The following is a 14896-nucleotide window of genomic DNA, read 5'->3' as shown; positions in this document are numbered from 1 at the left end:
TCAGACTAAACTGCACTAGAAGATGAGATGAAAATAAATTAGGACTCATAAAGTAAACATTCTAGGCAGGAATGCTTGAGCAGTGAAATATTAACCTTGGTATATCAACCACCAACAAATAAGAATGTCCAGATCTTGAAACTGACGGTGGCTGTTTCAACTGTTGTCTATAAGAATATCTGAGAGTTTACTATCCTAGTATGAAATAATCTGAATTAGCAGTACCTAATCATATGAATTTAAAGCTGAATTATTCATTATCAGAATTATTATACACACTATATTTTGTCATTGTCCACTCCAATTATAGAACAAGCTGATGTAATGCATTCTTAGTTCTGCTTAATTAATGTCAATTATTTGTTAATCATTGAGCCTGGTATTTTCACATCTGCAGAGTATTTTGGTTTGAGCCTTTACGACGTCCAACTGACATTGTCAATGTCAATATCAATTAACACTGTTGGGTGTGATTTCTGCTTGATAGCCATGGGAGTCAAGTCCCAATCTAGTGGTTTAATGAAAATTGTGAGATTTTAATGAGATTGTGGTTGTTGCTGGCTAGGCCAGTATTTATTGTGAATCCCCAATTGTCCAGAGAGTAGTTAAGAGACAACCACATTGCTATAGACCTGGAGTCAGATACAAGCCATCAGTAAAGACAGGTAAAGACATCACTTTCTTTCACTAAAGGATGTCACTGAATCAGATGGGTTTTTCCTGACACAAAAACAAAAACAAAAACTGGAATTTCTGGCTAAATTCAGCAGTTCTGGCAGCATCTGTGGGGAGGAAGCAGAGTTAACATTTCAGGCCAGTGACCTTTCTCTGCAGATGGTGAAGAAGATGGTGCCAGACCTGCTGATTTTCCCCCAGCAATTTGTTTTTGTTTCAGATTTCCAGCATCTTAAATTGTTTTATTTTAGGTTTTTCCTGACAATGCTTTTATGGTTATCATTAGATTCAAAGTTGAAACTTTATTGCTGGAACAGCACAGCAGGTCAGGCAGCATCCAGGGAACAGGAGATTCGACGTTTCGGGCACAGGCCCTTCTTCAGGAATGACCTGTGCCCTGGATGCTGCCTGACCTGCTGTGCTGTTCCAGCAATAAAGTTTCAACTTTGATCTCCAGCATCTGCAGACCTCACTTTCTCCTATCATTAGATTCACAATTCCAGAATTTTTTTATTGATTTCAAACTCCACCATCTGCCATGACAGGGTTTGAATCCAGATTCCCAGAACATTGCCTGGTCTGTGGATTAATTGTCTAGTGATACATCATTGGTCCATCACTTCCCCTGGAAGGAAGCATTAGAGCTTAATGCTGTGCAGCAAAACTTACCGAATTAATTCCTGCAAGCTTTTGAGAAGTGGCATCTTTGCAAGATCTTCAAAATCCGATGGTAAAAATGGCAGTCCACCAGCAACGGTCTCTCCCAAGCCAACCTGTCCACCTTTGATAATCACAATTCCACTGTCATTCATACGCCTGACACTAGATGTTCACAACAATTGCTGTATTTAGAACTCAGTTGTGGCGACAGACTCCTTGGACAACAGCCCCCAGAGTATTGTTGAAGAGGTCAAACAGGCCTTACAACTCATGAGAAATCCTACCTTGCGAAGGAGCCAAATGATAAGATTCATTTGGAAGAGGCCAGGTGCATTGAGAGATTACACATCAGGAATGAGCAGAGGTAAAGTCAAGGCTTCGGAGGGACATCTCAAACCCCCAAACAATCCATTTACCCAAACCTTCAAGTATCATGTGCTCCACATGAGGTAGAGCCTGGAAATCATACTTTGGTCTTATCAGCCATCTCAGAAGAATGAGAATTAGGTTTATTGTCACGTGTACTCCTGTTGCAAAAGAACAGGAGTACAGTGAAAAGTGTACAATGTTGCCAACACACAGCACCATCTTAGGTACAAAGTATGAATGTGCAAATCATAGGTATAAAAAAAGAAAATAAAGAAGTTACACTACATTACAGATATAGATAAGTTAGGAAAACAAGAAATAAACCAAAAAAAACAGACATTCCAGTCTTTTTATAAGGGCTCCCACTTGGTCTAACCAGCCTCCACTGTTTCCCAACCAGAAGCCATTTTTGTTCCAGGCCTGCGGGCTACCATCCCCGTTTTGCTGGCTGTCGGCTCCACTCCAGGGCCCCTGGCTGTCCCCTGCCCTGCTCCAGGATCCCTGGCTGTACCCACTTCACTCCAGGCCACTGGCTGCCCCTGCTCCACTCCAGGGCCTCTGGCTGTACCCACTCTTATCCAGTGCTCCTGACTGCCCCTGCTCCCCTCCAGGGCCTCTGGCTGTACCCACTCTGATCCAGTGCTCCTGACTGCCCCTGCTCCCCTCCAGGGCCTCAGGATGCCCCCACTCCACTCCAGAGCCCCTGGCTGCCGCCACTCCACTCCATGGTCCCTGACTGTACCTGCTCTGCTCCAGGGCCCATGGCTGTACCTGCTCCGCTCCAGTGTTCCTGGCTGCCCCCGCTCTGCTCAATGCCCCTGGCTGCTCCCGCTCCGCTCCAAGTCCCCTAGCTGTACCAACTTCACTCCAGGCCACTGACTGCCATCCCTGTTCCACTGGTCACCCCTGCTCTCCTTTGGGCCGCTGGCAGAAGAGGAATAAGACAGAAAAGAGAAAAAAAAAGAGATAAAAACAGAATGGACGTGGTAGACAAGGTCTGGATGGAGCATCTACTCCACTGCCATTTTGAATCTATAATAACTACAGTCGAAACGGAAGGTAGCAAGTTATCCACGGTCCAGGGACTGCCTAGGAAGAAGGAGAAGGAGAAGCTCAGGAACAGGAATAGGCCATTCAGCCCTTGAGTCTGTTCTACCTGGTGAATATGATGCTACTTTGAAAGAAGCCATTTAGCCAATTGTGTTCATACCTCTCACCAATCACCTACTCTAATCCCATTTTCCATTACTCAGCCTGTAGTCTTGAATAATGTGGTATTTCAATGACCATCTAAATACTTCGTAAATGTGATCATTCAGACCTCTACCACTCTTTCACTCAATGAGTGTCAGATACACACAACCCTCTGGGTGGAAAAATTCTTTTTTATATCCTTTTTAAATCTCCTGCCCTTTACCTTAAATCTGTACCCCCGGTTACTGACCCTCTAATAAAGCAAAGAGCTTCTTCCTATCTATGCTGTTCACCTCAATCAGCACCCACTTCAGTCTTCTCTGCTGTAAGGAAAACAGTACTAGCCTATCTGGTCTATCTTTATTGCTGGAACACTTTAGCCTTGGCAACATCCTGGTGAATCTCCTCTGCATCCTCTCTAGTACAATCACATCTGGTGGTGACCAGAATTGCACACAATACTTGAGTTGTAGCCTAACATAGAACATAGAACATTACAGGACAGTACAGGCCCTTCGGCCCTTGATGTTGCGCCGCCCTGTCATACTAATCTGAAGCCCATCCCACCTACACTATTCCTCTCATCCACCCTGTCTAATCCTCTGATTATCTTATATGTCTCTATTAAGTCACCTCTCAATCTTCTTCTCTCTAACGAGAACAGCCTCAAGGCCCTCAGCCTTTCCTCGTAAGACATTCCTTCCATACCAGGCAACATCCTAGTAAATCTTCTCTGCACCCTTTTCAAAGCTTCCACATCCTTCTTACAATGCAGTGACCAGAAATGTACACAATACTCCAAGTGTGGCCGTACCAGAGCTTTGTACATCTGCAGCATTACCTCCTGGTTCTGGAACTCAATCCCTCTATTAATAAAGGCTAAAACATTGTATGCCTTCTTAACAACCCTGTCAATCTGGGTGGCAACTTTCAGGGATCTGTGTACATGGACACTGAGATCTCTCTGCTCAGTTGCACTCCCAAGAATCTTACCATTAGCCCAGTACTTTGCATTCTGATTACTCCGGCCAAAGTGTATCACCTCACATTTGTCCACATTAAACTCCATTTTCCACCTCTCAGCTCAGCTCAGCATCCCATCTATGTCTCTCTGTAACCTACTACATCCTTCGTCACTATCCACAACTCCACTGACCTTAGTGTCGTCCGCAAATTTACTAACCCACCCTTCTAAGCCCTCATCCAGGTCATTTATAAAAATGACGAACAGCAGTGGACCCAACACCAACCCTTGCAGTACGCCGCTAGTAAATGGACACCAAGATGATGTTCCATCAACTACAACCCCCTGTTTTCTTTCAGAAAGCCAATTACTGATCCAAACTGCTATGTCTCCCACATCCCATTCCTCCGCATTTTGTATAATAGCCTACTGTGGGGAACCTTATCGAACGCCTTGCTGAAATCCATATACACCACATCAACCAGTTTACTCTCATCTACCTGTTTGGTCACTTTGTCAAAAAGCTCAATAAGATTCGTTAGGCACAACCTACCCTTCACAAAACCGTGCTGACTGTCCCTGATCAGATTATTCTTTTCTAGATGGTTATAAATCCTATCTCTTATAACCTTTTCCAACACTTTACTAACAACTGAAGTGAGACTCACTGGTCTGTAATTACCAGGGTTGTCTTTACTATCCTTCTTGAACAAGGGAACCACATTTGCTATCCTCCACTCCTCAGGCACTATTCCTATAGACAATGATGATTTGAAGATCAATGCCAAAGGCTTGGCAATCTTTTCCCTTGCTTCCCAGAGGATCCTAGGATAGATCCCATCCAGCCCAGGGGACTTGTCTATTTTCACACTCTGCAGTATTTCTAATACCTCTTCCTTGTGAACCTCAATCTCTTCTAGTCTAGATGCAAGTATCTCTGTATCTTCCTCGCCAACATTTTCATTTTCTATAGTGAACACTATCGAAAAATATTTATTTAGTGCTTCCCCTATCTCCTCTGACTCCACACACAACTTCCCACTATTATCCTTGATTGGCCCTAATTTAACTCTTGTCATTCTTTTGTTCCTGACATACCTTAGGGTTAACCCTGATCCTATCCTAACTGAGTCTTATAACACAGTAGATGGATTGTATTCGGACTTCCAGAAAGCATTCACAAGGTTCCTCACAAAATGTTATGTTAGAAGAGCCCATGGTGTTGGAGATAGTATATTGGCATGGAGACAGCATTACCTAATGGGTAGGAAACAATGATATGAGGTTCTTTTCCAGGTTGGCAACCTGTGACCAATGGTCTTTCACGGTACTGATACTGATACTGATAGGAGACCATCAGGGCCAGGTGCTTTCCCACTCTGAAGTTGCCTAGCTGCCTCCTGTATTTCCTAAACTGTCAAAACCCCATTAAGGAGAGAGGCCTGTTCTAAGATTACCCCTGGGAGGTCCAGGTTCTTAAAAAAGGCCTCTATTTTAGCCCATCTGTCCTCGCAACCTTCAGACTCATACAATTTTGAAAGAAAAACTCCGAAAAACTTCATTAATCCTTTTGGCATCATATGTAAGGACTCTGGCGCTGTCTCTGATTGCAGTAATGGATTGGGGAATATGTTTTTTCCTAGTCAGGTATGCTAAATACTTCCCTGGCCTATCCCCATACTCAAACAGCTTTTGTCTAGTGAAAGCAAGTTCTTTCTTTGCAGTTTTGAAAGTATTGAAATCAAGGCAGCCCGGAGGGCCATGATCCGCTGTAGCTTAGTCACCAAAGGCTGCGCAAAATGTGCCCGTGTGGGTGGCTTTCAACCGCGCCTCAAGTAGATGCTGCTGTTCCCCCTTCTGTTGTTTCTGGCTAGCCAAGTAGGAAATAGCTAATCCCCTAGCAAAGGCCTTAGCAGTGTCCCATAGCACAGACAGTCTACTAGCCATGCCTGAGCTAATGGTCAAGAATTCCTGAAACTCCTTCAAAACGTATTCCACAAATTTGGAATCCTTATGGAGAAAAGGATCTCGACGCCAGTGCCGCAAACCTAGCCCCTCACTCTGGGTCTTAACCTCCAAATATACCGCCATGTGAGCAGAGATAGCTATATTCCCAATTTTACAACCCATAATTGAATCCAGAAGAGCCGAGGGAGCCAGAAAGAGATCAACCCTCGTGTGCCACTTATGTGGGTTTGAAAAAAAGGTGAAGTCCTTGCTGGTAGGGTGAAGACATCTCCAAACGTCCATCAGCCCCAACTCCTCACGTAAGTCAGTCACCTGCTTGGCCTGTGAAGAAATAGTTGGGGGCCCACTAGGCATCCTGTCCACTGTTGTATCCAAAATTTCCCCTATAATAATGTGCTATGTTCCAAAGGCACTCAGCTTACAGAAGGCACTAATCAAAAATTTGAGGGGATGCGCCGGAGGACAGTAGCCATTTAAAATGCCATATTCCTCCCCGTATGTCAGGGCCTTACGTATCACAAACCACCCCTGCTCATCTTTCACCTGCTATAATAATGTGAATGGAAGATTTTTCTGGATAAGTACTGCCATTCCCCTACTTTTAGTAGTAAAGGATGAAAAGAATACCCAGTCAAACCCCCCTCCGCCCCTCCTTAAATCAATAAAAAAAAAGTCAGGATGAGCATTCTGCCCATCCTAGGCTTCATGTCACCACTACTTGTGACTACAAGAGAAAGGAAATAAACAAAAAGGAGATAACAAAGTACATCCACAAAATTTCCTATAATAAAATCCAGTTATAAAAAAGGAACAACATATTCCAACTTTTTTAAATTATTAGGGAGAGAGGAAGAAAAACACAGGAAAAAAGGAAAAGAGGATGGGCATTAACCATATTCTTCAGACTGGTCCGTCTATTTTAAAGTGTCTACAACGTTTTTAGTTTTATCCACTGAATCAAATGTATAAACTGAGTCCTCGTGGCTGAAACGGAGCACTGCGGGGTACTTCATGGAGTACTGGATGTCCAGGTTCCTCAGCCTCTTTTTAACTTCATTGAAGGACATCCTCTTTTGAATTAAAGTTGCCGACAAATCCTGGAAAAACATGATTTTTGACTCCTTGTGCAGCAGTGCCTGTGGGTCTTTTCCCTGTAATCTGGAGGCTTCTATTACTTTTTGCTTGTCCTTGTATGTGAGGAAGTGCACTAGGACCAGGCAGGGGCACTGTACCGGCCCTGACCTGTGCACTGCGATCTGAAAGGCCCTCTCAATCTGCAGCCAGCTGGACTCAATCTGAAGGCCCAGGAACTGCGGCAGCTAGCTTTCAAAGAAGCTGACTGGCAGCCCATCTTCTTCACACTCTGGGAGCCCAACAATCCAAAGATTCAACCTCCGACCTCGATTTTCGTCGACCTGGTCTTGTAAGGCCCGTACGTCTTGCTCCAGCACCTGCATTCGACCGCATGAGGACTCCATTGGCGCTTCCAAGGCCTCGGTTCAACCCTCCACCTCCTCCAGCCACTCCCCGAGACCCTGGATCTCCCATTCATGCTTCTGCAGCATGGATGTGATGGGTTGGATCTGGGCACGAATGTCTTCACAGAACTCCACAATTGCAGCCCCAACCTTCGTGGTAAGTCTTTCCATCACCGCTGCCAATTCCTGTGAGTCTGTCAGGTTCCCGAAGGGTTCGGGAGAGACTGCTGCTGCTGCAGATTCTGGTGTGTGCAGTGCTGCAGGGGAGTATCCTCCCTGCTGCTAATTGCTTGCTCCCTTTCCCTTTGGCATCCTTCTCACTCTCAAATATTAACAAATATGTATTGTGAGGTTTTAAACTAACAATTCCTCCACATTAGTTAGCAGGGATGGCAAAGAACACCAGTATGCCTTGACTGTTAGGCAGAGCTGTCCACAGCAGTTCTACAGAATCACCGCTATCTTGTCGAGTCCCAAACTAGTGAGTTTTATGCAAAGACTATACAGGTTGGCACTCTATTTACCGGAATTTAAAATAATGAGGTGGTCTGAAACATATAGGATTCTTAAGGAGGAAAACAGGGTAAATGTTGAAGTTTCTTGTCTTTCATTCATCAGGACATTTCACAAGAATAAGAATGGAAACCAACATTTATTCTACTTGAAAGAACAGTGCTGATTGGTAAAGACATTACTATGGAATACTGATATGACAATTTACAGCCAGGCTTTGTTTAAATTTTAAATCAGTCAAGTTGACAGATTGGTTACAGCATTTACCTGAGGAATGAACCAGTGAATGACTGTCACTTAGTTTGTTACATAATTCACAGCACATTCCCTTTGCTGTTTGCAACAAGCAAGGTACAAACCAAAACCCAGTGTCCAACATTAGACGCAATTATGCAATTGGATAACATTTGCTGGATAATTCTGAAAATGCATAATGCAAAGACTACACTGGCAACCAATTTGTCAATCTCAGTGCACTTGCTGCATATTGGCAATTATTGTGGTTTTGAAGGTTTGCCTGCACTACAATAAGGAAAGTTGAAGAAATTAAATTTATATTGTAGAGGGACAAGCAGCCAAAAAACAACCAGCATTTACTTGACTTATAGTACTCAATATAATCTTGTAAAGACTTTATTTTACTAATTTGCCGATAATTTTGACACCATAAGGCAGCAAGGTCAGGCATAGAATTTGAAGCATATTACAAATTTATTACAAATCAGAGCAATTCATTCACTTCAGAATTTCAATGTGTTGAAACTGAAATTGTGCTTCTTTTTAAAAGGTGTTGGTGGATGCAAATGAAATAATTTTTTCTTGCAAATTCATAACTATTTAAGGTACAATAGAGTTGAAAGTTTGATTTTTTTTGTTTATTGTTGTCACGTACTGAGATACAATGAATGTTTTTTGTGCACCGTACAGGCAGATCATATCAAACAAAGTGCATCATGGTAGCAGAACAGGGTGCAGAGTACAGTGTTACGGCCACAGAGAAAGTGCAGAGATCAGAATTAATTTGAGAGGTCAGTTCAAAAGTCTAACAGCAGGAAATAAGCTTCTTTTGAATTTGTCCAGATGTGTATTCAAGTTTTTATATCTCCTGCCCAATGGAAGAGGGTTGAAGGGGCCTTTGTATGTGTTGGTTGCTTTCCCGAGGCAACGGGGAGTATAGATGGAGTCAATGGATGGAAAGCCGACTTGTGTGATGGACTGGGCTATGTTCATGACTGCAGTTTCTTGCAGTCTTGGGAAGGGCAGTTGCCATACCATGCTGTGATACATCCATATGTAGATGCATCATAGAAAATGTCCTAAGAATTGGAGTGAGTGTTTACAGACATACCAAATTTCCTTAGCCTCTTGAGGAAGTAGAGACATTGTTGTGCTTTCTTGACCATCACATGGATGCAGGTGGACCAGGACAGATTGTTGGCCATCACTACTCCAAGAACTTGATGCTCTCAACCATCTTCACCTGAGCACCATTGATGCAGACAGGGGCATGTTGTCCACTCCACTTTCTGCTCCTTTGTTTTGCTAACGTTGATGGAGAGACTGTTGTCTTTACATCATGTTGCTAAGAATATTAATAACCAGAGCTTATCAACAGTAATCCTTGACCTAATTAAAGATTTGCAAAGGATGTAGAAGAGAAATCGATAAATTAAGTCTACAAGGATAAATGTATGTTAACTCAATTTTATTCACAAAGCACAAAATACACACATTGGCATCAATTTATCCCATTTACATCAAAGATCAAGTAAATTATGTTGCACCAGCACATAACACTGAATAAAGCATTGCACCCAATTTCTGCCGTGGTGGCAAGCACAAGATGAAATAGTGAAAATCAGAATAAAAATTAAATTCATTGACTCCCATTTGGAAATAAAATACAAACTTTACTCAATATAGAATGAACTATGTCTAACATTTTCATTTTTCTGACAGCTAAATGCGAAGCCCCTAGACTTAAAAAATCAAATCTGTAGCAACTAAAATGCAACCCATGCTCCCCACAATTATCAGGCCTTCCATCTCAGTGTATTTCTACTGTCAAATACCTTTCCACCTCCACAAATAAACAGGAAGAAATTCTTCCCTTAAGTTTGATTATGGAGGAGGAATCTAACTCAATTTGTTAGGCAAGGTTACAACTTGCCAATGGAATGAAGTTCATTTTTATACAGCACGATGACACTTAAGTAGGCATGCTGTTATGATTAAATAATTGCAGAGGTGCTGCCAACCTCTGCATTTCTCTGAAGGCAAACAATATTATAGTTGTGCCACATATTAAGACTTGTAAATAAAGAGGGTGCAAAAAACCCCATCCACAACTATACATATAAATTTTACACTTGAGATCATGAGATCCAAAATATATAGAGATGGGTTTACACGCAACATTACTGACTGCAAAATGCACAGGAGCTATATCCAGAATGCAGACAGTTGTATAACACAACTAAAGTATATGCAAAAGGTTAAATGTACTGCTATATGTTGGTCTTTACTAAAATTATTAACAAAGCTACTTTAACTCTTTTTAGTTGAGCTAACACAAGTATTTTTAATTAAATAATTCAATTAATTTGGAATGATTTCAAGATAAATATGAAAAGGCTGACTTAATCTTTAAGGAATGAACAAATCTTATGGGTCTCAACATTCTATCCAATCATGATTATATTTAAATACAGTCTGCTTGAGGCTTAGCACAAGTCCCAATACTACGTAATGGTTCAATTTACCAGCCCACAACTTAAGCTTAATTAGTTAGCAAGGCTAAATGATGTTAACAAAAAAATCTGATAGCAGCTTTTCACAGCTAATGAAACAAAAAAAAAAACCCTAATTTAAAATCACAAACTACAGCATATCAACAGGAAGTACAATCAAATCTTTGATTTAAAAAAAAATCAGATTCAGTGGAAACTTTTCTGAATTTTCTGCATTTCACCAGCAGCTTAGTAACTGTGTTGTATCCTTAAATGAGTATGAAGCATCACATTGACATCCACAGTATGAAATAACATTTGCACCAAACGTCCTGGAGGAGATGTCCAACTGCCACTTTTGTTATGTGAAACAAATGCTCTAGGGTACAAAGATGGTAGTAATAACAAAACAGCATACGCAAAACAATCTAAGCACTAGACTATCATATTTACAGGACTGATGCAGTCCCATTATATTGTCATTGTTCATTCACCAGCGCTCAGTATTTTAGGGATGCTTTCATCTGCCAACTATTTCTTCTTCTTTTCCTGTGTAGAGGTAAACCAAGAGTCCAGTAATTTTTTGCTGTAGTAGATCTGCCAGCCATGAACTTGCACTGCAATAACTAAGACCAAGTACATGACTGCTACAGCAGAAAAGCCAAAGATGAAGCGGTAGGCCTTGCCATACCGATAGAGCTGTTGTGCCATGGGGAACATCTCCATGGTGCCATAAATTAGAGGTGCAATGGAGAACAGCCCTGCACTAATCATGGAGAGTACAAGATAACTGATGTTGTTACGAGGAAAGGACATAAAACCGAAGATGGATGGTATGATGCTCAGCAGGTAGGGGTATTCCCATTGGTATGGCATAGCTATCAGGTCATGCGACACCAATTTCATGTGACTGATAATAACCTGAAGAGTGAGCAATGTCCAAATTACCATGTGAGCAATTATCAGTTTCTTGATCTCAGACTTCAAAGTCACACTGGAATTGAAAAAAATAACATTTTAAATTAATTTCTTCACTATAAATAAGCACTCAAGATAACGATATACAAATGTTTTATTTCTTATTAGCAAAATCTATAGCCATTACCATGTAATGAACTCTTAGTTTTATGATATAAATTATCTTCAAAGTACTTTTATTACATAATAGATTGAAAATTTGAGCCATTGCTTTGCAAATGGAGACTTTTTGAGTCACTATTCAAGTTACTTGCCTGTAGGATTTCCAAAGGGCATGTGATCCAGATATGTCAAACATATGGATGCATCCGGTGGATGCAGGAAATCTGAAACAAAACTGCAGCCTGCTTCTACCTTCTGACCAAAAATCGACAAACAGAACTGCTTTACAAGAGCCATCATTTCAACTTGTTCCTGTGTCACTGAGATAGTTTTTTTATCCCTCTAACTCTATTTTTCTCCCATTGTCTAGGCTTTTCCAACTTACATTCTTAATGCTTCTTACACTGTATAGCATTATAACAATTCCCAACTTTCTCGTCCTAACTAGCTTGTCAGGGGTCTGGCAGGGGAGCCTCAAAGTGGAGTGTATCAAAGCAGATAAACAGGAAGATAATGTGCCAAGTGAAACTAGAAGCAGATAAATTGAAGGCAAACATCAACTACACTCTTAAAATGAAATAATGTCGGAAAAATTAGGTTTAGGACACTATCTGAATGCATACAGCATTCCCAATAGTGTAGATGATTTGACAGAAAGAGGTAAATAGATATAATCTAATTACCCTTATGTAAACATGGCTACAAAGTGACCAAAATTAGAAAATGAATAGTCAGATATTCAATATTTAGAAAGGACAGGGAAAAAAAAACAGAAAAGGATGTGGTGTACAGATAAATAAGGGATGAATCAGTAAGAGTGAATCACATATTGGAATACCAAAATTTGGCATTTGGGTGCAACTAAGAAGCAGCAAGGGACAGAATACTGGTACGAGTATTTATAGGCCATCAAATAACAATAGGGTGTACATTTGGGATTAGGATTTTGAAGAAGCACATAGCATTGGTAGTACACTAATCATGGGAAAGTGCTACCTGCGCATAGATTGGGTAAACCTAAAGAGTGCTAATTTTGTGGGGATAAGTTTCTCGACTGTTTGGGAAAGTCTTCTAAAACAGTATATTGAGGTACCAATTAGAGAAGAGGCTTTGAAAAAAAGAATCTTTAGGGATCAGTAAGCATAATATGATAGAAATTGACATTAATTTCAAAAATGATTGAAGCCAGGGTGGTAAAGTTGAAGAAAATAATTTATATCAGAGGACAATAATGAGACGTGATTGAGGAGGACTGAGAATTCACCGCAATTGAGAAGGTGATCACAGAGGACTCTGTGCTCAACAGGGGGACGAGCATCCAACAGAGGGCAGTAATGAGACATGGCTATAGAGGATTCTGCGAAAAGGCAGTTTACTCATTACGGAGGATCCAGGGCTCAAAAGGAGGAAGAACATCCATGAGAGGGCGATAGTGAGAAGTCAGTTTGCTCATCACAATTGAGAAGGGGACTACAAAGGACTCAATGTCAAAGAACGGTGAAGCACAACATTACATTAGTTTAGTTTTTCCTCCTCAAACCAAACAAAGAGAGAGAGGATCTGCTAGAAAATTTGGTTGTGGCCGAGAAACAGCAGAGCCTCAGGAATGTGCCTCATTATGACCAGTAAATTATGGCAGGGATTCTGGGAAAGCACAAGATGTGTATGACATTTAAGAATCCACAAGACAGCCAGGATTGTCACTTCTGTAAGTAGTGCCAGAGGGTTGCAGTCCTTGAACAACACGTAGCTGATTTAAAGCAGCGACTTTCTTTGCTGCATAGCATAAAAGAAGGTGAAAGATTTCTGGGCCAGTCGTATGAGAGGATGGTCACTTCATATCATGATAGGCAGTCAAGAAGGAGTGCAGAGCTGGCAGGAGAGTGGTTGACTATTTGATTAAAGGCTAAGAGACAGGAGGTCCAGAAATTCCTTGAAGCTGTTGAACAGATATGAAATTTTAGATCCTATTTAGTAAGCAACACGACTGAGTCCAGGATGGATGATTAGAGGGAAAATCATAGTACCATAGTGCCAGAGACTACTCTGGGTAAGAAAAGCTAGTAGGCAGATTAGAAAGGGGGTAACAGCGGATGACAAAATAGTTTGAGGGATGCACAGTCAAGTTTGCAGCCAAGATTGAGAGTCCGCCGTTACCTCCAAGGTGCAAGGGTTCGGCACATAACAGAATGGCTAGTTTAAGTTGTGGAGAGGGAGGGCAAACCACCAGTGGTTGGAGTTCATTTGGGGACCAATGGCCAAGGGAGGTAGCTTAAGAACTTGCAGGATCAGTTTCAGGAGTTAAGCAGTAAGGTTGAAACATAGGAGTGTTTCAACATCAAGTTAGTAATCTTAGATATACTACTTGCGCCATGAGGTGCACCATTTAGGCAAATGCATATCAAGGAGGTAAATGAGATGGTATAGAGGGAGTGGTTTAGACTTTTGGGATACTGGGACTGCTTTTGGAAAAGAAGAAAATTGTTCAGAAGAGATGGGGCTCATTAGAGCTGAAATAGAATGAATATGCTGCTTTGAGAAAAGTGTGTATTGGAGTATAAACTTGTAAGGTGAAGGTAGGTTGACTAACAAGCCTAGTTTTAGAAGTACCATTGATGGCTAAAGACAGAAGGTGGGGAACAGGGAAAACAAAATGAGGGAAGAATGGAGAGTTGACAGTGAACAAACAAATAGTTACCTCCCAATGGGCATGAAAAAGATAAGGGCAGGGTTAAATTGTATGTATGTAAATACAGGTAATATAGTGAACAAAATTGGGAAAACAGAAATTGGTGTAGGGGGATATGACATTGTGGCATTAACAGAAACACGGTTCAAGCTAGAGCAGGACTGGATACTTCATATAGAAGGATTTTAAAGTTTTTAGTACAAACAATGTACGTTAAAAAGAAAACATGGCGTAGTAGTCTTGGTCAAAGATAGTATCATAGCCCTTGAATGAGGAAGTACAGGAAAGCATTTGTAGGCAGATTACGGAAATCTGAGGACAAATAGGGATATGATAGTTACCCTAAAGGAAGACTGGAAAAAGATAGTGTGGGATATTTTGATGGGTAAAACACTGGATGAAAAATGGGAGAATTTCAAGAGAGATGAAAAGGATGCAAACTAGGTATATACCCACTAGAAATAAATACGGGGTATCCAAAGTTAGTGTCCTGGATGACTAAGGATATTGATGAGAAAATATGGAAGAAAAATGGGGCAAATGATGCAAACTAGAAAAAAAATAATAATAATAGCAA

The 14896-nt window shown here is 41.2% G+C and overlaps 1 protein-coding gene across 3 annotated transcripts in view; it reads right to left on the bottom strand.

Moving 5' to 3' along the window:
* Nucleotides 1-9511: 9511 nt before the first annotated feature.
* Nucleotides 9512-14896, bottom strand: part of jagn1a (jagunal homolog 1a) — a 45792-nt gene continuing 40407 nt past the window's right edge. For all 3 annotated transcript variants that reach the window (XM_087992630.1, XM_043701139.2, XM_043701140.2), the window contains exon 3: nt 9512-11544. In XM_087992630.1, the coding sequence (XP_087848756.1) occupies nt 11082-11544 (463 nt within the window). In that variant the 3' untranslated portion in view covers nt 9512-11081. The remainder of the gene's footprint in view (nt 11545-14896) is intronic.

The sequence above is a fragment of the Chiloscyllium plagiosum genome, unplaced genomic scaffold (genome assembly GCF_037043375.1).
Source record: "Chiloscyllium plagiosum isolate Xiang-an unplaced genomic scaffold, Cpla_swu_hap1 HiC_scaffold_12, whole genome shotgun sequence".
In the NCBI taxonomy this organism is placed as follows: domain Eukaryota; kingdom Metazoa; phylum Chordata; class Chondrichthyes; order Orectolobiformes; family Hemiscylliidae; genus Chiloscyllium; species Chiloscyllium plagiosum.
This window is presented reverse-complemented; position numbering and strand designations above follow the sequence as displayed.